The following is a 24459-nucleotide window of genomic DNA, read 5'->3' as shown; positions in this document are numbered from 1 at the left end:
ACTGTCCCACGTGTTTTTTAGCCGTGCTAACCAATTCAGCAGGTAACGTGCGTTCCGTCCGCCCGCGATACTCCCCTGCCCGCCGCAGCGCCCGGTACGGATCGGAAGCGCCTGCCCCGGCGCAGGCGCGGCGGGCGGGGCGGGTGAGTCAGCCGCAGCCGCGGGCCGTCCCTGCCACCCCCTCCCGTCCCCGCCCACCCGGCGGCCCCGCCGTGCCCCGCACATCCGGGAGCCGCGGCGCCGCCCACCGCCGGCCTCCGGCTACCGCCGCCGCCCGGGGCCGCGGGGCCCCGCCGCACCGCGCCGGCCTCCTCCGATGCGAATCGCCGCCCGCCTGCCGGCCGCTGCCGAGCGGCCGCCGCCATGATGCCGGCCCTGGCCGCCCACCGGCGGGGCTGCCGCGGCCTCTACCGCCTGTACCTGCGGTGCCAGGCGGCGCCGCGACCCCGCACCTGCCACGGTGAGTCCCGCGGGGGCCCCGGCCGAGGCTCCTGGGGAGCTGTGGGGGAGCTGCGCGCTCACCCGGCGCACGGCGGGGGCCGCGATTCCTCCCGAGGCAGCGGCGCTGCTCCCGGCTGCGGGCACCGGCGGGCCGGGAGCGCCGGCTGCTTTCTGCTAGTCGGCTTTTAAAAGAAGGACAAACATACAGATTTTTGTACAGCAGGAAGGAAAGCGCTCAAGTTTTTTTGCGAGCGCAGTGCCGGACGCCAGGTGTCCTCGGCCGGGCCGTGCCAGCCCCGTCTGACGCAAAGCGGGGGCACGTCATGCCCAGGTCGGGGCTGAAGTTTGCAGTAATTACATAAAATGAAGCGCGGCCTTACAGATTTGTGTTGGTCTGAGGAGGGAGCCCCGGCTACTCCTTTAGGCCACAGGTCTCATGACATTTCAATTCTGACCAGTTTTGCCCCTCTTCGAGTAGTCCCCGAGGGCTGAATTGCAGCAAATACCCTTTAATGGTTTCTTGTGTGTCTGTCGGTTCGTAGGAGAAATGTCCTCTAAATCTGCTGATTAAGTTTACCCTTTTCGACTGCTGCAGTAACACCAAAGCTTAGGAAACAGCACTGCTCATCTACTGTCATACATTTATTGTAGTGCTTTATAAGTTTGTAATCAGTAAGTTCAATGACCCGTGCTGAATTGAGTATACAGGGCTTTTGCCACATTTGTGACAATTGTTAGTCAGTAAGAGCTTGTCTGCCCTTTTTTGATGAAATTGTTCTTCAGTAAGATTCAGATCGGTGCATGCACACGTGCAGATGCTTTGGTACTGCAGAAAACTATAAAATCCGGAAAGCTGTTGAACTTACAGAATAAATGGTTCTATACAAAATTACACTTTTTGTGAGCAATGTGTTACTCATATATGAGTGGTCATACTTTGGATGACTTGATTTACCAGCACTGCCTAATTATTTTAAAAAAATGTATTTATTATTTTAGTGAGTGCTTTCCAAAGCAGCTGGTTTCCCTACTGCGTTTCTATTTGGAGCAATTATATGCCCTCTCTACAGAAGTGTTTGTGCTCCCTAAAAGAAACTGGTTGCTAATACACACTGGTCTGTACTGCACGCAATGCTGCTTTTGGCTAATATTTTGAAATAGACCATTGCTTACCTAGCGTGATTTCTCAATGGGCTTCTTTAAAATGTTTTATACAGTACTGTGTGCTTTTCTACATAATTTCTGTAGCAAGTGGATAATGTACACAGTTCAGGTTTTCTTAACTGGTGAGCTGTGGTTTGTACAGAGTGAAATGAAGGAAATAATCCATACTGGATTGTATGTGAAAAAGTCCCTAGTGTTAGAATGAAAATGGGAAGTGGATGTTTGCAAGGAGGCAGTGAAAGCGTGCCATGCACTCCCATTTTGCTTCTCCTTCTTTTTTCCTTCCAAAATGGTTGTCTGAAATAAGGTTTTTACCTCCCCTTGTTAGGATGGCAAGTTTCAATGAAAAGCGGGAGCCTGTCTTATATTCTACCATGGAATCGCCTGCCTGTGCAGTTGATGAGTCAAGTGAGAGTTTATACATCCAATGGGCAGAAAAAAGATCTTGGATCAGAAGATACAAATAAATCGGCCTGTGAAGAACCTCTGCATAAAGTTGAAGCAGGTACTACTAAGCTAAAATAAAAAGTACTTATGAAAATGTAAAAACTTAATGTATTTGGCGATAACTTTTTTCTTTCAATTGTGTGATACTACAGTTGCAGAATTCTTAGTATTTGTTAGTTCTGGGCATCTGTATATGAATTTCAAATGCACAAGCAAGGAGGAAAATTTATTTCTTTGACATTCTGGTATTTAAAGTACTTAAGTTTAGAGTAATCAAATTTAAAGTGGCCATGATAAAATGGGGATGTTGAAAGGGCTTAGGTAACTTAGAGAATAAGAAATGAAATGCATTACTTATCTTTCACCACTTTGCTTGCTCATTTGAAATTTTTTTTTGTAGCATTTCAGGTGTGTGGTGTGAACTAATGATAGAGATTGAATGAGTGTGATTATTGAGCACTGTGTCTTTTCCAGGCCAAGCTATAAATGACTGATCAAGAAGGTTGAGCTGATTCGTCTGCTGGAGCTTTCTAATCTGGCAGTTGTTAGAACTGCGGCATTCATATTGACATTTAGTACATTGTACATAACCTGGCCCTCCTTGCTGTTCAACTCCATTGTCAATCTTGTGCTTGGGAGGTGCATGTGAAATTCAGAACTGTCTTGTCCTTGCTCCGTCCCTCTATTTTTGATGCTTATTAACTGTAGGACTTCCCAGATACAGGCTTGGAAGACTGCTGTGCTTAAGAGATAACCGATGTTTTTTAAAATGAAAGCTTTGTGCTTTTTTTCTTCAACTAAGTGGCCTTCTAAGAAAAAATTCCTTCTTTTCGTTGTTGGGTAGTAGATGTTCCTTCCTTCTTTAGTAACTTGTAAATTCCTGAGTCTTGCAACAATCTTTAAAAGGTAGTAACTGTAGCCAGCTACGAATATTACATTTCTGATGTTTGGAAGTTGTGAAAGAGAATTTAAATGTTTGTTCAGTCTTTCAAGTTCTATCACATCAACCTCTATCTGTCTGAAAAACAGTGATTGTGAATTGAAGTATTTAATACATTTTTACTCAGTCATGCACTGTGATTTTGTTTAGTTTTATTAGCTGAGATAGCAGTCTTCAAAAGGGTACTGGATGTACATAGATATCTATGCATGGGATATAGATTTTAGTACTTTTGTGCCTTTTTTCCCCCCTCTGAAATCTTGCGACCTAATCTTTTGCTAAATAGTGTTTGTGATAACTGTTTTAATGTTATAAATAGTTGGACACATTTTTTGAAAAGAAGGTGCTACTCAATTTTTGCTAAGCAATTTTAGCAGAAGTTTTTTATGATAAGTATTGATGGACCAGCTGCCTGATGTTTTAAACCACGTAAGAAAAGAAAGTAAAGGAACAACAAAGGGACTTTTTGTTTTGTTTTGTTTTCAAGTCAAAAGGTAACCAATAGGGATGACTGTTTAAAGAATGCTCGTTATTTATGGTGCAGCCTTTTTGTTGTGTAATAAGATAATCTTCATATAATTTATATGTGTTGTTTTTTGAAGAAAGTATGTTTGAATTGCTATTAGCTGTAGTCCTCAGTTGCTGTCAGGGCAATAGTTATGTAGTCCAAGCTTCAAGAATACCCAATCTTTGAATACTTTGAGTATCACATTAATTAACACTAACCTGCTTGAAAAATCTTTATTCTTCTAGTGTATCACTTTCAATGATGTCAGTTTTAATTTTGTTAATCATTATTGATGTGTGGCAGCCCTACATGTTAGAGACTTGTAGGGCACAAAAGAGTGGATATGTTGGTTTGATGTGTTAGAATCCTAAGGTTTTTGTTCTGAAAGCTATGTTGAGATGTATGAGACAAGGTTGCAGTATTTGTTTGTATTTTCAAGTAGTACTTCTGGTTTCTAAATAGAAACTTCCCCCAAATTGCTGGATTTTATAATTTTCATTGAACTATGGAAAATTATGGGTTTTTTTATAAAATCATAACTTCAAGTTTCAAGACCAGCCTAGCTCCAACTTGTTACATACAAGTTGTGAATTTTAGTTTAAATATTCTGTATTTTAAGGAACTAACCTTTTGTAGATTAAGAAGCTTCAGTCCCTTAAAACTGAATCCCAGATTGAAAACCCTGAGACACACTGACACGCAGCAGCTGTAAGCTATGAAAACTTGTCCCAAACTGTCAGTGCTAAAATATTTTTTTAAAACTCAGGTTACTTTCTGAAGGATGTTGAAAGTTGGTGCTCTTCCAATTTTTTTTTACTGTTTCTATCTTTTGTGAGTTTTAAATGTTGGAAATCTACGAAATGTATTTTTAATGGTCAAGGTGAAAAGCAGTATTAAGATATACTCTTATTTTGTTATGTCAACCAAACTCTTTACTTCCATATTTACTGTAAGCTTTACTTCTGTTTTACAGGACAAGATACAACCTCCAATGCAGGTCAAAAGCAGTCTTCACTTAAGCAGCCAATCCAAGTAAAAGGTAAAGAAATATTTACTACATTGAAGCTTTACTGCAGTTTGCTAGTAGTAAAAAAAAAAGGCAAAAAAACCAAACAACAAACCATCAGTTTAGGGAAACTGTGGGTCCTCCTCAGTTGTGTAAACAAGTTATGTGAATAACATTTTTAAAAACACATTTGCATGTCAGCTTAGTTTGGTACCCATTTGTTTGAAAATGATTCCTGAAAAATGAAATACAGGAGTATTCCTTCTAATTACATTTCTATGTTTAATTGTTTCATTTAAGCTGCAGAGTGCATCAAGAAAAAGCTGATTTGTTTTTTCATCTGTTGTCATGATCTGACCTCCTTGCATGTTTTTAGGCATGTCCATTCACCATCCCAGACTTCACATGGCTAAGCTAAATACTTGATCTTGCCCTGTTCCTTGCTCTAAGTCTTCCTCTGTTCTTTATTACTGAGTTAATCTAATCAGTGTTGCTTCTAAATATATTTTGACCACATGAACTGCCTAGTCCAAGTCCTGTAATATTCCTGTTTGTGCCTGTAGTAATGTGGTGGGTTTGACACTTGCTGGACTTCAGGTGCTGGTCTATCATGCTCTTTCTCAGTTGGACAGGGGAGAGAAAATCTAATGAAAGGCTTGTGAGTCGAGATAAGGACAGGGAGAGCTCACTCATCAGTTGCTGTCACGGGCAAAAGAGACTTGACTTGGGAAAAATTAGTTTAGTTTATTGCCAGTCAATCAGAGTACAGTAGCGAGAAATAAAAACTAAATCTTAAAACACCTTCTCCCAATCCTCCTGTTCATCCCAGGCTTAATTTTATTCCTGTTTTTCTCTACCTTCTTACCCCTGTGGTGCAGGGGGATGAGGAATGGGAGCTGGACATAGTTCATCACACATTGTCGTTGCTGCTTTTTCCTCCTCAGGGAAAGGACTCCAGTGTAGGGTCTCTCCATGAGAGACAGTCCTCCATGAACTTCTTCAGCTTGAGTTCTTCTGACAGGCTGCAGTTCTTAATGGACTGCTCCAGTGTGGGTTGCTCTTCCATGGGGTGCAGTCCTTCAGGAACAGGCTGCTCCAACGTGGGTCCTCCATGGGATCGCAAATCCTGCCAGCAAACCTGTTCCAATGTGGACTTCTCTGCGTGGGGCCACAGGTCCTGCCAGGAGCCTGCATCTGTGTGGGCTTCCCACAGGGTCACATATTCCTTTGGGCATGCACCTGCTCCAGGGTCTGGTCCTCCACGAGGGGTACAGCCTGCCTCACCATGGTTCTTCACCGTGGGCTCCAGGGGAATCTCTGTTCCAGCACCTTGAGCACCTCCTTCCCTTCCTTCTGCACTGACCTTGGTGACTGCAGAGCTGTTCCTCTCGTGTGTTCTCTCTCCTCCATCCTGGCTGGAGTGGCCTCTCTACTTGGTGTATTTTTTCCCTTGTTAAGTGCATTATCCCAGAGGTGCTACCTCCATTACTGGTGGGATTGGCCTTGGCCAGGAGCAGGTCTTTCCTGGAGCTGACTGGCATTGGATCTGTCAGACACAGTGGCAGTTTTCCTCAAATTTAAAGAAACATAAAATCATAATAATTTTGTAACAAGGTGAGATCAGTATCTATGTATATTTTCTGTACACTTTTGTCTAGATCCTTTATGTCAGGTTCTTTAAGTCTGTTGTCACTTAATATATGCATGAGGGGGAAAAATACAAAAGTAGATAAAAGAAATTACTGTGAAATTATTGTAAAAATAGATACATTTTTCAATAAGAAGAGTTTTCCCTCTGTAGATTATAGATGTGCAAGGAATAATGTTTATGTTAAGGATTTTTTATAGTGTCTAGAATTCTAATCTTAAGATACTGCTCTGTCTTAGAAACTTACTGATCCAGGTATTACTAAGACAATAATGTTTTTAAAGGATTACTAATATTAAAAAATATGCTTTTCAAGTGTTTTATTTCCATCATCTTTTATTGAGCTTTGCTTTTCTCTTGGACATACCAGATGGACTTTTTTTCCCCCTACACATTTATTGCCAGTTTTGTACAGTTATTTGAACAAGGAGTGGGATTGTTGGGATATTCTGCAATGTGCAATTATGGTAATTTATCTTAGTGAAACTAACCTGTCTTTCTGAAAGAAAGATAAGTAAGTGTTTGGTAAATCCACAAGTTATTTTTCAGAAAGGGTAATAAAATTTCAGTATATATCTGTTTTGGGGCGGTCCCGTGGTGTAATGGTGAGCACTCCGGACTCTGATCACAAGGTCATGAGTTCGAGTCTCAGTCGAGACCGTCCCCTGGCAGTTCAATGCCTCCCTGCCATCCGATCCCATCAGATCTCGGATGCTCAGCAGGGTCAGCCCCGGTTAGTACCGGGTGCTGTAGACAGTCCTGAGGACTTCACTGTCACTGTCCAAGCTTGCTCGGCCGTGGCAGATGTACCTTGGGACTTAAACGGTGGGGCCAGTTCTGTGCACGCTGTGCCTCACCTAAAAAATCCACTGCGCAGGCTGGAAGGGCACACCCCCACCTGGGGAAAGCCTGTCCCAAATCTTCGTTCGCGAAGTTTGGCCATACACGTACATACATACATATATCTGTTTTAAGTAAGAAAAGATGGAAAGCATTCTTGATTAAAAATTAGACCCCTGTTCCAACCTTAGTAAATGATGGACTGTTCTTAGGAAATCGCTTGAGTTTTTTTCTTCACTCAGGAGCATTGTGGGATGAATATGATTACTCAAGTACTTGAAACATTTTTTAAGTTCAGACTGGGTGAGAGAAATCAGGTTATTATGATAAACATTGATACTTGAATTGTTAATGCATTGTTCTGTGTCAAGCAATATATTTTGCCATTAAGCTTTCAAAACTCAGAATTTTTTCTTGAGTTCTGCATTGTCTTTTCTCAAAGTCTTTAAAAGCAGTATCTTTTTGTAAGTATCCTGTGACTTCAGGAGAAGTTGTGGACTACCTATAGAAATTACATCACTCCTGGGATACGCAGGAAGTTCATGTGTGCTGTGAAGTCTTCTCTCCGGTAGAATTTGAGCTTTTTGTTTTCTGTTGTGTTCTGTGATGTTACATCCTTCAGAAAACGTAACTCTTCTTCCAATAAGCATAATGTTTTAATGGATGTGAGTGCAGAGTAACGTATTTGAAAATTGGATGAAGATGTATGTATACAGAAGCAGAAAATAATGGCATAAATTTAAAGTTCTGTTTTTTCTGAATATATGTGGTATTCTTTTCCTTGTGTATGAAAATCTGATGTGATAAGAGTACATTTTAGACATACCAAACATTATAAATAAGGAACATATGTTTTTAATTGTTATAAATGCCTAATGTTACGTGTACTAATTTTGAAAGTAATACTTGAGAACAATGACACATACAGTCTGTCTCATTTCTCTGTGTAGTCTGCAAAGGTAAAAAATCTGATTGCAGAAGGTGGAATTGGTTAAGTATTGGAAAAAATAGAAGTGCAGCAGTCTGTTGCTATTTCAGTTGCGAGAACAGAAGTTTCCAAATTGCAGTATTTAAATGCTATCTGTGTAGCCAAGCACCATCTCTGACATTGAAGTTGGAGAAGTAGCTGACAGTGGCAGTTAGACATGTGGGATGTTTGAGAGTCCTGAACTGCATTTTTGAAGTTAGATCATGCTACTCGTACTCATTTCCACAATGAGGGAGAGTCATTTCACTGTAAGTTTTCTATGTCCCTGGCAAGCATTGTTTTTCAGATCTCACCTTCAGGTATCACAATATGGCACTAGACTGAATTCCTTTTTGAAGTTTCTGCTGTAGTCTTCATGAGTGACTTAACCTGCCTATCTGTTTCTGTTTTTAAGTGAAAGCAGTCCTTAAAAAAAGGGAGTATGGACCAAAATACACACAGAATAACTTCATCACTGGAGTCAGAGCAATAAACGAGTTTTGTCTTAAATCCAGGTATGATGGGCTTGAGTTGGAATTTAAATTCTGGTTATTTGTCCATATGTACATCAAAAGTAATTATGATTGTAGGGAGACTTGGAGTTTCTAAATATTTGTGGTATTCATAATTGTAACTGGTTGCAGTTAGTTCTTTTTTAGTGTTACAGTGGATTAGGATCTTACACTTCATTTGCATGTTTCAGTAGTTGCTTCTTAAAGTAATTTGTTTGTACTTACATGACCACAAATCTAGATGTGGGGAGACCACCACTTAAAGCAGCTTTGTGGGTGGGATGTCAAATAACTCTTGATTCAGCGTTTGGAGGTTATGATGGTTTGATGTGAACATCTCTAAAAGATTAGTGAAAACTTCATGTTATGTGAGGTCTGTAACTTGGAATAAAATATTATTTGGTTCACTAACCTATTGTTACTTGATTGATATTTCCTGCTTTTTACTGTGTGCCATACCTGCCAGCAGGTCTGAGTATTCCTGTAGTTGACATGTCTGTCAGATTTCATGCAAATTGTGTGTGTGACCCATACTAAAACTAAAGGCTTAGCAGCTTTGTGCTGTTGCTGCTCCTCTCCAGTTTTTATGTCACTAGAATTAATCTTTGCTGAAAATCCAGTGACAAATTATGCTTAGTCCTTTGCATTATCTTTATCGTAACTAGTTAAAGTTTTGCTGGACTGACAAAAAGGGATAAAAAAAGGGGAAAAAAAGAATTAAAAAGGACTAGGTAATTGGTTGGGCTAAAAATGAAATGCTCTGTTGTATTAAAAATTAAAATCAGTGTAGGTATTTTTCAGTGTAGATACCCTAATGTGTAGCTTAGCATAGAAAATTTATCTGTTTCCCCAAGTAGCTTTGTTACCTTCAGCCTTTTGCAGCTTGTGCTGAGTGTGTAGGTTTTGGGGTTACATTTCTTAACTTTTCCTGTCACATGACTTCTGATACCCAGATAGAGATGCTAATTCATGAACCTTTTTGTTTATCACATGCGCAGGTTGTCAATTACATGCAGATCATTCATTGAATGTTTTATTATTTAATGTTTTATTACTTTGTCTTCAATATATAGTGTGAGGACATGATTTGGACTCTTGAGTGTAAAAAACACAGTGGTTTTCAATAGCGTCCAGGGGATCACTTGCTTATGTTGTATGTATGTTCTCTTTAGCTCAAAAAAACAACTTTGCTTTTTTTGTATAGCAAATTAGTAATATGAAAATTGTGGAACATCACCCAGACATAGAAGTTGAATTAGAATAATATGTACTTTTCCTGCACTAAACTCTTTGTCCACTTCATTTAGTGATTTAGACCAGCTGAGAAAAATTAAACGACGAAGTCCCCACGATGACACAGAGACTTTCACCGTGTACTTGAGATCAGATGTAGAGGCAAAGTAAGAGCATTTTTATGAAGGAAAATGTTTGGATCATTTAAAATGGATTATATGAGAAAGAGAGAGAGAGAGGTTTTAAAAGTCAGATTTGCAGTGTGAAAGGGCAATAAAGTTTTCCATTTTCCATATGAACAGATTCTGCATCCTAATTGTTGTAATAATTACATTGTGTATATACAATTGGACGGTATGTTTTTGTGCTTGTCCTCCTCCCCCCTCTCTTGCCCAGCTTTTGATTCTGTACTGTAGTCTTCTGGGGTTCTTATCACAAAGAATACTTTGATGTTCTGCTTTAGGAAAGGCATTTGTAATGTAGTCAAACTGAAAGAAGTCGCACGAATAGTACCATTGTTAAGTTACTTTTACTTCATGCAGGTCTCTAGAAGTTTGGGGTAGTCCAGAGGCTCTTGCCAGAGAAAGAAAACGACGTAAAGAGGCAGAGATCAAGTACAGAGAAAGTGAGTACAGAGTTTTCAAATAACTTTAACTGTAAATAAAGTATTATTGTTTGAAATCCACTAGGTGGTGTGTTATTTCCTTAAGAACATGTACATTTTGAATTAGCAATTGATGATTAGGTTTTGTTAGAGTAACATGTTACTGTATGTGCAGATAATAAAAGACTATCTTACAATTTATCATCTGTGCTATAGCAAGAATATACATTCAGTTGAGATCTATAGTCAAGGGGGCTTTCAGTTTTTAGATGATAATTTATATTTTTCAATGATTTTGCATTTTTTCTTAAATTTAGAATTTCGAAAAGACTTAAAACAGATCCAGATTTTTATACCATATCATTACTTGTTTATTTTATCTCTGAAATGAATTTAGCTTGCCTTTGTGTTTCAGAAGGGGAGAAATACCTCCAAATTGTCTTGTTGCTTAATGTTATTGTGGTTATCCTTGCTGGTATTACCAGTAACAGGTTAACAGGTACAAATCAGAAATTTGTAACATATTTACATCTGTCTAGTCAGTTAAAATCACAGGAGAGACATTACTGCTTCAAGGTACTTAGTGCAATTGTGCACTTTAAAATTAGAGATTCTGTCAATTTCTTTGAGACAATTGTGCCACTGGAACACCCTTGCAGTAAAAAGGCCAGAATGCAGCCCCCTGGTAAGGTATCTGTATTTGTACTGAGAGTGCAGTCAGTAGCATCAAAATGTTTATTGACCCGGAGAATAATTCTTGGATATAAATAAAATGCCTGAATTTGATGAAGTGTATTTTGAGTTTTTCCCTCTGTGCATCATCCTTTGCTGGTGGAAATGGCAACAATGTATAGGATCATAACATTGTATTTGGCATTTTGCCTGAGCATGTAACAATACGTGTTTCTGATTAACAATACCAAGAAAGGAATTTTTTTCCACAAAGATAGATCTTGTAGCTCATATTAAAAGTTGGCTGCTACATAAAAAAAGTATTCTTCAATTCCTGAAACTATTGGTTTCTAGTACATGTTCATGATAATAATTTTGTATTGCAGATCTGTTTAGAAACCAAAGGCTATTATGGGAATACAGGGAGTTCTTTGGAAATACTAAGGTAAAGATATTTTCAAGTTTTTGGCTAGAAAAGTGTCAGGAGATGTACTATGACACTTTTTAAAGGAAAATTTGTGTAATGGTTGCATAAGCTTAACTAATGGATATTACTGGAAGATTTATTTGCACTGTAATAGACCAGATCTTGCTCTGATTGTAATGCAGTAGTAAATGTTATAGTGACAGTTTAAATGGTTTCCTACTGTGACAGTGTAAATGACCAGTAAGAGTTGTTTCTTTTTTTTCAGTTGCCATATCAAAATTGTATCTATACTCATCATTTTGTGTGTAACTTGTTAATATTTATAGCCAATATATTGTTAAAGAAATTAAATAAGTTTCTTAAGGAAAAAGACCCCCAAAAGATTAATACTTTTGTGTATGTACTACTGGCCCTTCCTTTATGCTTAAGCAGATTCATTCTCTAGATGCTGTATAGAATGATTTCTTAATCAACCTGCTGCACAGCTGATGCCTGGCCTTGTGGCTGCAGTGGCCTCTGCTGGAGACTTTGTATTTCATACCCATCTATTTCTTGAAATATCTAAGACCCAGCTGCAATTTGGCTGGACATTCAGTAGTAAATTAGTTGTCTTCAGGGACTGTAGCTTCACTTTTGCAATACAGGGCAGTAAAAAGTTTTTTATTTAATAATTTGTGTGGTAGGTGTCTCATGAGATCAAGATTTCATTATTTAATAATCTGTTACTTCTTTATGTAGCCACGCTCCAGCACCGCAACTATGTTCTTCAAGGGACCAGGGAAGGTGGTAATGGTAGCTATTTGCATGTAAGTAAAAAAAAAATATTGTTTGTCAAGTATAAAGCAGTTTATTTTTATTGTCCTGGAAATAGAAACAGTGTGTGTATTTAAGGTAAAGGATACCTATGTCTCTGTTTTGAAATTAATAGATTTATTTATTCATTGTTGATAGGAGAGACTTGATGTGAATACATTCATCTCTATAGAGATCAGGTGTTGAATATATGTCTGATGAGAGAAGAGCATATTTTTGGAGTTGATTGGACTAAACAGTTTATTAGCGTAAAATTTTGAAGGACGTTAAAGGACAGTATTTAAAGCTGTCCTTTTTTCTTGCCCCTTTTTAAGCAGAAGATTTTCATACGTTTTAAACAATCTTCCACATAACCAACAGAAAAGAATTCACTTTTCTCTTTGTGCTGTTAAACTCCTTTCTTCTCTAATTGAAAAGGGAATATTTTCTGAGGTTTTTACCTTTCACATGTTCTACAGGTTTGAATGAAACAAAATTCGATGCTGATGTAAAGCAAATAATCACAGACACTATTTGGCACGAAATATGGAGAAGTGTGTTAAATTTCTCTCAGGAAATGATGGCTAAAACTTACTTGCCATGAAATCTTGTAGTTTTAAAATAAATTCTGTTTTATAAAAGCTGTTTATTTGCTAAGACCCTATTGATACAAGAGACTTGTGCTTCCTCTGACTTAAATATAATTTTTTGCATATGTTGTTTAAAGTGCAACTTCAAGATGATGGTAATGGTTACTTTTAACACTTAATTTATTTGGATACTCTTAAAAATTGCCAATAAACTAAACTAATAGTAAAAAAGCTAGAGGAGGATATTATAATCCTCCAGTCTGAATTTCTTTGCAATATGATTGTAACAACCTACTGATTCTGAAAACATTTGAAGTGAGAATGTAGATTTCTGTTTTAGTGCTGATAGTTTGTGCAACACAACACAATGCTTGCTCCAATAAACCCATAGCCTACAAAAAGTCTTCACAAGTCACACGGGGCATCTTAATGCAAAAGTTCTGTAGATAATTTTTACAGCATAATCAAACAACAGCCTTGTCTTCCTCCTGCCTGCTGTCTTATGTTTGTGTCCTACTGGATATGGCCCAGACTGAGATTAAAGTGAGAAACTTTGTACTCCAGTATTCGGAGGGGACATGTGGGAGGCAGAGGATTGAAGAAAGAGAAAAGAAAGAGAAAAGGAAGTTGTTAAGACTTGTATTTTCCCACTGGTAGGACATTAATTGTTCTGAGTAATCAATATAATAGTGTTTTCAGGAAGTGTAACTTATTTGGAACTGCTTAGAAATTAATAATTTTGGAAAAATAATTTGTGTATCCTTATCAAGTTTAGCTGAAAAGATTTTTTTAACAATAGCCATGCAGAAAATCTGTATGCATTGTCTGTAATGATTAAACTGGTATTTGGTTTTATCACTTCCTGACAGGTAATGCTTGATTATACAGCACTTGTGGGTTTATTGAAAATAGTAAACACCAAATATTCTGTTGTTCTTTAGCTTCTTTCTCCTCTTTGTTTTCAGAAATGGGTTGAATTTTTTCTTTAAGCTACTTGCTTGGGTTTACACGGGTTCTGCAAGTATGTTTTCAGAAGCCATACATTCTTTAGCAGACACATGTAACCAGGTGAGTATTTTTTCCCATTCTGCTAAAGTTAGTACTTGTAATAATTTTCAGGAATAAAGACAGATAGTTAGAGTAGTTTTACTGGACTTGAATAACAAATTAAAATTTCATGCTTTTAAATTTGTGTTAAGGTAAAAATGGCTCAAGTCATAATGTAGATTTTGAAGTTTTTTTAGAAATATATTGAAAAAGAGGAGTTACGGTAAGCAGAACTATACTCAGCTACTTCATGGATCATGAATGGGACTTGAAACTAAGATGATGTACAAAGTGTATCTCTTTCTTATTTTGGTTAAATGTTAACTTGAAATACTTCTGTTAGTTATTGTAATACAATGACAGAATTTGTTGCTTAGTTGTGTCTTGGTAGACTAATGATGAGAACATCTTGGTTTCCTTTTCTATTCCTAGATTACATTATCAGCCTCTCGCAGCACAAGTAGCCGCATACTTGGCTTGTTTACTTTGATAAGCAGTGTGGCAGACTCAGAACTGGGCACGTAATAGTAGTATGCAGGGATAAAATTAATGTTGTTTTTTCCACTGTTTTCTATGGTATGCTTGAAGCATATGTTTAAGACCTTGAAATTTTCCCTTTTCCCATTGTAGTAAGAATCTGTCTTGTTGCAGTTTTTGATAGAGCAAGACTCTGGAAACAAAAAGCCCCAACCCTTAAAGATGAGTGGCTGAAACCCTCCTGCAGCTCAAGCAAGAGGAGTCCTTGGGTAGCTTTGGACTAATAAAATGCAAGTCTTGTGCTCCTCCAAATTTGAGGAATGTAAATGTATGAGACCTTAGAGAAGGCTGAATATCTTGAAAACCATATTAGCACAGTTTTGGCAACTTTTTTTTCCTGAGTTGGACCTTGTATGCTTCTCTGTTCAGAAAGACTGAGTTAAGGACACTCATTTCGTTTGATGTTTTCACACAATCTTTCAGCTGTTCAGATGTAAAGTGAAGACAGGGATACTACTAACTCAGCTGATAATAGTAAAATATATGGGGAGTCCAGGCTTGAAATGTGTGATTTTTCACTTGACCAAGTGTGTCAGTTTATAGGTGAGCCAAGCTTGATAGTGGTAGTATGTATGTTGAAGACCTATTCTGTTTTTTAAATATGAAAGTTGAATATTCCAGTAAAATGTGGGGAGGGGGAATTTTGTGTGGAGTTTTTTTTGTTTTTTTAGTCGATTGGTTTTTTTCCCAAATATTTGAGCATGTTGTTTTGGGAAAAATAGAGAAGAAACCTTGCTGTCTCAAAGCAGCTTGCTGCTACTACTAAGACTAAAATGTCTACATTTTAATACTTGTGTTTTTGTGTCAGTAGTTCAGAGCCTAAAACAAAACACATGCTTTGCCAAAATTGAAGTCTAGATTTATAACTTATTGCATCAATAGCTTAATACATGTCTAATTAAATATATCACAAATAAGCAACTTAGATAGCAAGATATTTTTATGTCTTTCTTAAAAATAAGCTGAAAAAAACTGCAGTGTAAAGTAACTGCTTTAAATGTAGTATGTTACTATGTCACTGTGTTACACCACAGTCTCAGTATAATTTCTCTTCAAGAGGGATTTATTTAAATAGCTTTGTTTTCTGAGAAATTTCATTCTTTCACATTGAAGCACAGGAATAGCACTTGTGATTGCATGTAATATTTGCTTTTAGCTGCAATTCTAAAATTATAATTAACAGTAATTATATATACACAATATAATTGCATATATATTATATATAGCTATAACAATTTCTTGAGGGTGGTAGATCTGTATAACAGATTTTGAGGATCATGTTCCAGCTCTAATAAAATATCAGTAACAAAACACACACACAGATCAACAAATTTCTTCTGCCTTTATCTCTCAAGTTCAGTTGATGTGGAATGTTTCTCATTTAGTTTTATTTTTAGCTTTTTTTAACATAGGTTTTTCCTTTTGTCCTGAATAGGCATTGCTAGCTTTGGGCATCAGTCAGTCTGCAAGGACACCTGACCCTAGTCATCCGTAAGCTTTTTGAGTAAATAAAGATTTTGGTAACTATAGATAGGGATAAGATCAGTTCGTGCTTGTACATCACTTTTTTCTTTTTAATCTGCTGCTTCATGCCATTTCTGTAATGTATTATTTCTGATTTTACAATAGATAAAATAAGAAAAGTGTTTTCTTCCATGTTGCTGGAGTTGTAGCTTCAGTGGCTTGGTGAATATGTGGGGTTTTTTTCTTGTTTGTTTTGTTTTTTTGTGGTATGCTTTTGCAATGCTAATAGGTCTACTTTGTTTTTAAACACTGTCTGTGTGAATCACAGGATTTAAAAAAAAAACAAAACTGCCCTCTTCCTTTTTTCAACAAAGTGCTTTTCTGCAAGGCAGTTTCTTATACCACAAGGAGATGTGTTTCACTTAAACTACTCTTTGTTTTTATCTGAGTAATAGGGATATTACTTGATAAGTTCTTACAACTTCATGAAAGTTACAAGCTATACTCACTATGATATTTTCTTGGTGTTGACCTGGTTTACACTTCATATGTTTGGGCAAGTCATTCATCCTGTAAGCACTAGTTCAAAAATACATCTAATTTACAGAATTAGTTAAACTCCTTTTCATTAAAAGCATCAGTAAAATCTGAAAAATTTAAATCTTAAAATTTCTCCACATATCCATTGTATCTCCTTCCTCTCTTTCATTTCTTTCCCTTCTTCCTCAATATAGTCAGTAGAATAAAATATTGTTTCTTAAATGTTGCTAAAGAGGTGTACTGTTTATAGTAGCAGTTAATACCAAAAAAAGGCATAAAGGTACACTTCTAATATTGCTTCAAGTCTTTCCACTGCTTTTAAAACCTGCAAGTGTTGAATGTCTGTAGTTAGCTGAACTACTGAAAGATGTATACATTTTATTCCCTTTCAGTTAGCATTATAAATTATGTAGATTGGCTGCCTACAAGGCTAGAGTTCTCATTTAGAAGTAGCATTTCACTAACATGTAAGACTGACAGGAATGTTGGTGGGGTTTGGGTTTTTTGTTGTTTGGTTGGTTTGGGATTTTTACAGTTGTAAAATCCTCAGTCTCTGCACAAGACCTAATTCAGCTGTTTAAAAAACAGTTTAAGAGAATATCTGTACTTGATGTTCTTGCATGTGCTAGATATCCTTTTTCAAGTGTTTTCCCCCCACCCTTCAGATTAGACTAGATTTAGCAGCTTTGTCATAGGTAGATGCCAAGTCATATGATGATAACTTAAGACATGTGAAAATTAGGGGGGAAATGTTGGGATATGTTTGCAGAGATACAGAATCCTTTGTTCCTAAATCACTTTCTTTGTTTCCATCTAGGTATGGTTTCACAAACATGCGCTATATTGCCTCCCTGATTAGTGGAGTAGGCATTTTCATGATGGGTGCAGGACTTTCTTGGTATCATGGGATCATAGGTTTACTCCACCCTCATCCTGTAGAATCTCTTCTCTGGGTAAGCTAATCTTGTTTGGTATTGTATTTAACAAGTGACTTAATAAAAAATAATGGCTTAGTCTGAAATTCACTTCCTGAGTCTATTTGAATCCCAACACAATTAACTCAAACCATCCTTAATGAGATGTGTTTTAAGAAAAAGTTTTGTTAAACTATAGTTGATCTTGCAGCAAAATGGGCTGTTCTTTAAATCCTGCATCTTCCCTTCATATCTCCCAAGAGGCCCTCCATTCTTATTTTGCAATATATTGCATAATTCAAATATTGCTAGTTTCCTTCTGTTTAGGGACAATTCCATGGCACAGGGGTTCTGGAATGCTATGTTTGGATACTGTATGGTGAAGACACCTGTACAAATATGCGAATAACATAACAATTTTTTTTCCATACAGGCATACTGCATTTTAGCAGGGTCATTGGTATCTGAAGGAGGTATGCAGTTTCAAGAAATATTTCTATTTACGTATTTGTAATCTCTTGAGATTACCCTGTGAATAATTACAGTAATAATTGACCCTTGCTTACAGGGTGAAGTTTTGAACTCTGTTGCAAATACTTGTAATCAAACCAAAAAAAAAAGTGGGAAAAGTGTTTTTTCCTTAACCTGTCTATGTAATAAGAAGTTGAAGAGCACATCATTTGGAACATAGACATGGAATGCCATTTTGTTATTAAACCATCAATGAATATAACTGTTCTGATTTGTGTGGAGACACAGAGAAAATAAAGTAACTATGCTTCTTGTTATTCAAAGTTATCAATAATCAGAGCTTTCTTGATGATCTGTTGCTATGATATAAAGAAAAGTTTCCTCTTTTCAGAATGGAAACGGGTTTTTTTGCCTCTAACCATTTTCAGCAACAACTTTGTTGTTGTTTCAGCTACCCTTCTTGTTGCTATAAATGAAATTCGCAGGAGTGCTCGAGCCAAGGGCCTTTCATTTTATCAGTATGGTATGTGTCATAGCAGTAAAGTATGTGATTATTTAAAACAGAATCTGTTCAGTAGCATAATGGTAGAAACAATTTTCTATCTTTTCCCTTTCCCTTTTCCCCTTGCTTTATTGATCCGTTTTCTGTTCTAGTAACAGCATTTCACAAATTAGATGAAAACCTCTTGATTTAAGTAATGCTGTTTAAATAGTTGGCTGAAGGTCTTGCATTTTTCAGGATAATATCCCCTTTTAATTTTTCAAACATTTTTGAGAAGCTTCCATAATTGGGCTTGTTCTCTGTATTTATGAATGCTTTCAGAAGTGTTTGCATATGCAAAATTTAGTTTACACGTATATAGTTATGGAATTTTTTTTTAACTTGCTGTTAGTCTACTCTAAGTACTGTGCATAATGTAGTACAGCTAAGCTTTCCAAAGCAATCTTAACTTTTTTTTGTTGTATGTGCAGTTGTGCAGAGCCGTGATCCTAGCACAAATGTGGTATTGCTGGAGGATGCTGCAGCAGTTTTGAGTGTGGCGGTGGCTGCTACATGTATGGGTCTGACTTCTTTAACAGGTAAAATTCTGCACAGAGGCAAGCAGGATGTGGATTTCCCCCTGTGAACGATAAGAACACAGAGCATTGTTTATATTAGTTGACTTAAAAATGTCTTTACTTTTTTCCTGATATTTGTACTCTATAGCCAGATGGGTCTAACTTCCTTTTGAGCTGTTTTGTCATACAAACTAAGTTATGTTTTACTAAAGGAATATTTATTGTAGTGAGTTATGACTTTGTGCCATGTTGTGATTGCATAATTTGAGCTTCCTAAGTAAGTAAGTGGTGCACAGCTCCATGTGCGTGTGGGGAGGATTTATGAAAGCAGTTCTTTCCTTCCTTTTGATGTGTAGTGGTATTACTGTTACCTTCAGGTAACAAAAGCTGCTCCTGAACAGTGTGGCAAAGCTAACTCATGCTGGTTGGATGGTCTGTATGCCAAGTATTTCAAAGTATGTCTTTGCTGCACAGTTAAGTCTTCTAAAGAGGGATGATTGTTTATTCATCCTTTTTTAAGTATTGACTTTGTTAAACAATAAATACTGGAATTTTTTTCTTTGTGTCTTCTAATGAGTTAATTGCAAGTTTCATTTTTTATATAGAAGTAATATTTTTTCTTTCATCTCTAACTTCCTTCATCAGCTTAAAAATACAGTAATATCTCCACAGATCTGAATATGAATGAATAAGAGTTTGAATTATATAAGTACTGTATGCCAGAAATAGTTAATACTTCAAAATTTTTTGAGTTTCTTGTAAAAGAACACTGACTTTTGTGCTACTGCCTATATTTAGGTGTATTTAACTTTGTATATAAATTTAGCTCTATGAATATATAAATCCATATAACTGTTGAGAATTTACTCCTTTATTAGTCCTGCAGGGAGACAGGAGGGACTTAAGATTTTATCTTAAGATAACTTGGTTTTTTTCACCTTCATCTTCTTCCTCAGTAGGAAAGAATTGCCACTGAATTAAAAAAAAACTCAAAAACTGTCCAACCAACCAAAAAAACCCAGAAAAACCTCACCAACTAATAAAAAATCACACTAAAAAGCAAAAACCAAAGAGTCCCTCAAAATTGTGTCCTCTTTTCATGTGAAATTGGAATTCTTTGCTATGTTTCAGAAATGGTCTGTGAAACTAATATGACATATCTTGTTTAGGAAACCCATATTATGACAGTGTGGGGTCTCTTGGTGTTGGAACTTTGTTAGGAACTGTGTCAGCATTTCTAATCTACACTAACACTGAAGCCCTGCTGGGACGATCCATTGAACCTGAACAACTGCAGCGACTCACTGAGTTACTGGAAAGTGATGCTGTAGTGAGGTAAGAATCTTGACAGCTCGATCTCTACTGAGCTACAAAAAGCAAGAAAAGAACATTTGGAAAAAGTAGTTCAAGCACTTTAAATGAGAAAAGTCTGATGAGATTATTTTGAGTGTGGATTCTTCTGTACTGAGATTTCAGAATATTACTGCCAACTTCTATTTCCATGCTAAAACTTTCAGTAAATGAATACTCATACCTCTTGGATATTCCACAGCTGAAATAATCTTGCAGATACGTTTTAAGAGTTACATTAAATACAGGAACTGACAGTGATTTAATGAGAAAGTCATCAGAAATTGAAAACTGTTTTCAAATGCATGAAATGCAAACACTTAAATGATACTGTTGTGTTGCTTTTATAGTTTATTAGCACTGAAATATTTAAATTCTGTTACTGTTAATATTCAGTGTCTGGAAATCTGTAGCAATTGGCAGGAATTGCTGCAGTGGTATTATGATGTAATAGATTCTGCATATTAGATGCTTAAAAAATTAACTCAATGCTAATTTCTCTTTCTTTGCAATTCTACAATTTTTAGTAAAGTTACAGCTCATTGTAATTCTGAAATCTGGCTTCAGTGCTTTTCAGGGAGCTGTTTTAGCTTTAACCCTACCAACCTTGATTTAGAAGCAAACCCCTTTTTGTTTTCTTTTTAATCTTCGTTCAGGAGTATATTACTGTATAAATCAGCTGAAGTATTTTAGTGCTTTTTTTATTTGTAGTTGTTTCTGAGGTGTGGAGGAAAAAACCCCAAGCCCATTACTTAATACCAGAAAGAAACAAAGTACTGCATCATCTCACTGGCAAGCGAGAGGTCTGGACAACATGCCCTTCATTCCAGAAACTAAACAAGATTCCTATTTGGAACTAGAATTGTGTTAAAATTTTCATTTGTCAATAACTAAATTCTTTTAAAGTATTTGTGGTGACCCTGCATTAGACTGAATGGAGAAGCATTTGTCAGTGGTGCTTGGTTAGAGTAGGTGAGTTCACATGATTATTTGCATGTTACTTCTGTAGTTCTTCTTTCCAAAGTGCATAGGAGGCTTTTGCTTGTCTCAAGCTGAAGTAATAAAATTTCTTCTAGGCCAGGCACCATTTTATATTGTATTCCATCTTGTAGGTGGCTTTAACTTCTCAGCAAAACAGACCAGTTCATCTCCTTCTTGCTGTAGGCTTTTTTTTTTAAACAAGTACCTTAGAAAAGCATGAAAAATAAAAGAAATTAAAACTTCACGAGAAACTGCATGTTCTTTTCTTGAGCTTAGAAGCTGAAACATGTTTAGGTACTTCTCATACCTTCTGTATGCACTTTGTCTTTCTTAGATCCATTACGTTACCAGCTTTGATTTCTTTCAGTGCCAACTGTCTTTGACCAAGTTCATATAACAAGCCTAGTATCTTTATGTTAGTTAACTTACATCTTCTAATAAAACATGTGGTCTTGATCTAGAGTTCTCTATGATGTGAACTTACACTACCCTTGCTTGTTACTAAGTAAAATTTAGGGAAAAAGATGCTCTAACTTTTTATTTCTTATTCCAGCCTTCGATTAGTGACGTTTTTAGGTTTGTTTGTTTTCAGCTTTTTCCTGTGAAATGAGGAAGTCTTTTAACATCAAGTATTTCTTCAAAAGGCAACTTGTACATTTACATCAACATAAGCTTTGGACTCATAAGAGTGTCATCATTTTCTTGAACATTCAGACTCTCCCATTTTATTAAATGAAGCTGTTTAGCAGCATACCATACTCTTACATATCCTACTAACACCAAATATAAAAGAAAAAGCTCCTGAATACTGGTCTGCTTTAGTATTTTTAAAGATGCGACTATTACTTGCTCATTTTATTTCAGCCTTTCAGGGTTTTCAGCCAGCAAACTCTTGAGTTCTCAATGCAATGCATTTTGCAATTGCTGCTTTCCAGGATCGTCCTCCCATGTTCTTCTTCCAGGCAGGGTTTGTAATGTTTATTTTCAGATACATTTTGCCAAACAGGAAGGGGAATATATTAGGGGAATATATTTAATATTTGTCAGAAGGGATCTAAGATCCAAGTTGACCAAAGGATCCAGGGGCTCTGATATTTACTTCCTCCAGCCCCCATCAGCATCACCAGCACTTAACCTAGCATTCTAGTGAACATTGTGATTATAAACTCTTTGATTTATCTGACAATATTAACTGCTGTATTACTAAAATAATCTCTGAGATGCTGGTATTTTTTTCAACCAAATCTTAATTTTTAAATTTTTTTTTACAGGATTTTGTGACAAGACCTGCATTCCCTAAAACCTTAATGACCAGGATTAATGTTGTTAACATATAATGCTTCTCCCCACCTTTGTCACTATTTTTCCTTCAGTTGTCAGGTTGTGTTGTAGAGAGAAAATCTGTGCAGTCAAAGTTCAGCTGTAGTTGAAGCTGGCCAGAAATGTGGAAGACAATAAAGAGTTTTTTAGAATACATTAATGACAATAGGCAGTATAGAAATATCACTGGCCTGTTATAGGAGGAGGATGGTCACCTTACAAACAGGGACAGGGACAAGTCAGAGGTCTTTGACGCTTTCTTTGCCTCTGTCTTCAACATGGATGATGGACCAAGAGAGTTTCAGTGCCCAGAGCTGGAGGACCATGACTGTGAGAATGATCAACTCCCAACTGAAATTGTGCAGGATTTGCTGCTCCAGCTGGATCCCTGTAGATCTACGGGGCCTGATGGGATTCATCCGAGTATCCTCAAAAAGTGGGCTGATGTCATTGCACAACCTCTCTTGATGATTTTTTGAGCATTCTTAGGAATCCAGAGAAGTCCTAGCTGACTGGAAGCTGGTGAACATTGTCCTAATTTTCAAGAAGGGCAAGAAGAGGGGTTGTGATAACTGCAGGCTTGCCAGTCTTACTTCAGTGCCTGGTACAGTTATGGAGAAGATCAGTCTGGGAAGTACTGAAAAACAATGCAGTCATTGGTCAGAGTCAGCATGGCTTCATGAGAGAAAAGTCCTGCTTATCCATGCTGATTTCCTTCTATGAGAAGGTAGTCCACCTACTTGATCAAGGGAAGCCAGTTGTTATAATCTTTTTGGGTTTTAGTAAAGTTTTCAGTACTGTCTCTCACAGGATCCTTCTGGACAACCTGTCCACCATAGCTGGATAAACACATCATGGGGTGGGTGAGTAATTGGCTCATGGGTCAAGCACAGAGGATAATAGTGAGTGGGGTGACTTCAGGCTGGTGACCTGTCACTCGCGCGGTTCCACAGGGCTCCATCTTGGGCCCTGTGCTCTTCAACATCTTCATAAATGACTTGGATGCAGTTCTGGGAGGTGCTGTTGACTTCCTCAAAGGTAGGGAGGCCACGCAGAGACACCTCAACAAATTAGAGATCTGGGCAATCACCAACCATATGAAGGTAAACAAGAGGAAGTGCTGGATTCTGCACCTGGATGGGACAACCCTGGATGTACAGACAGACTAGAGAATGAGATGCTGGAAAGCAGTGCCATGGAAATTGACCTGAGGGTCCTGGTCAATGGCAAGTTGAATATGAATCAGCAGTGCCTTGGCAGCCAGGAGGGCCAACCGTGTCCTGGGGAGCATCAGGCACAGCATCGCCAGCCAGTCAAGGAAGGGGATTGTCCTGCTCTGCTCTGCACTGGTGTGGCCTCTCCTTGATATTGTGTGCAGTTTTGGGCACTGCAACATAGATACTAAGCTTTTAGAGAGGGCTACAAAGATGCTGAAGGATCTTGAGGGGAGGCCTTATGAGGAGGGTTTGAGGTCACTTGGTCTGTTCAGCCTGGAGAAGAGACTGAGAGGAGACCTCATTGCAGTCCACAACTTCCTTATGAGGGGAAGAGGAGGGGCAGGCACTGATCTCTTCTCTCTGGTGACCAGTGACAGGACCTGAAGAAATGGCCTGAAGTTGTCAGGGGAGGTTTGGGTTGCATATTAGAAAAAGGTTCTTCACCCAGAGGGTGGTTTGGCACTTGAAGAGGCTCCCCAGGGCAGTGATCTCAGCACCAAGCCTGGTGGAGTTTAAGAAATGTTGGGATGATACTCTCAGGTATGTGGTATGAGCTCTTGGGGATGGTCCTATGCAGGCCCAGGAAATGGACTTGATGATCCTTGTGGGTCCCTTCCAATTTGGCATAATCTGTGATTCTGTAAACCATCTCCCAGAGCTCACGTGGTAGCTGCACAGTTGCCCGTTTCTGTATGCCATTCGTCACATGAATTTCCAGTCTCTTAAAAACAGTTGGTTTGTATTGCTTTCAATGACTTTTTATTATGT

At 37.7% G+C, this 24459-nt stretch overlaps 1 protein-coding gene across 1 annotated transcript in view; it reads left to right on the top strand.

The window, feature by feature from the left end:
- Window positions 1–211: 211 nt before the first annotated feature.
- Window positions 212–24459, top strand: part of SLC30A9 (solute carrier family 30 member 9) — a 36410-nt gene continuing 12162 nt past the window's right edge. The window contains exons 1-15 of the mRNA XM_071556568.1: window positions 212–460; window positions 1934–2110; window positions 4474–4539; window positions 8377–8476; window positions 9781–9873; window positions 10249–10331; window positions 11369–11427; window positions 12148–12215; window positions 13757–13859; window positions 15811–15866; window positions 17197–17332; window positions 17727–17766; window positions 18216–18287; window positions 18737–18844; window positions 19993–20158. Of these exons, the coding sequence (XP_071412669.1) occupies window positions 364–460; window positions 1934–2110; window positions 4474–4539; window positions 8377–8476; window positions 9781–9873; window positions 10249–10331; window positions 11369–11427; window positions 12148–12215; window positions 13757–13859; window positions 15811–15866; window positions 17197–17332; window positions 17727–17766; window positions 18216–18287; window positions 18737–18844; window positions 19993–20158 (1424 nt within the window). The 5' untranslated portion in view covers window positions 212–363. The remainder of the gene's footprint in view (window positions 461–1933; window positions 2111–4473; window positions 4540–8376; window positions 8477–9780; window positions 9874–10248; window positions 10332–11368; window positions 11428–12147; window positions 12216–13756; window positions 13860–15810; window positions 15867–17196; window positions 17333–17726; window positions 17767–18215; window positions 18288–18736; window positions 18845–19992; window positions 20159–24459) is intronic.

The sequence above is a fragment of the Pithys albifrons genome, chromosome 5 (assembly GCF_047495875.1).
Source record: "Pithys albifrons albifrons isolate INPA30051 chromosome 5, PitAlb_v1, whole genome shotgun sequence".
NCBI lineage: Eukaryota > Metazoa > Chordata > Aves > Passeriformes > Thamnophilidae > Pithys > Pithys albifrons.
Note: the sequence above shows the minus strand (reverse complement) of the source record. Positions and strands in the feature narration are given on the sequence as shown.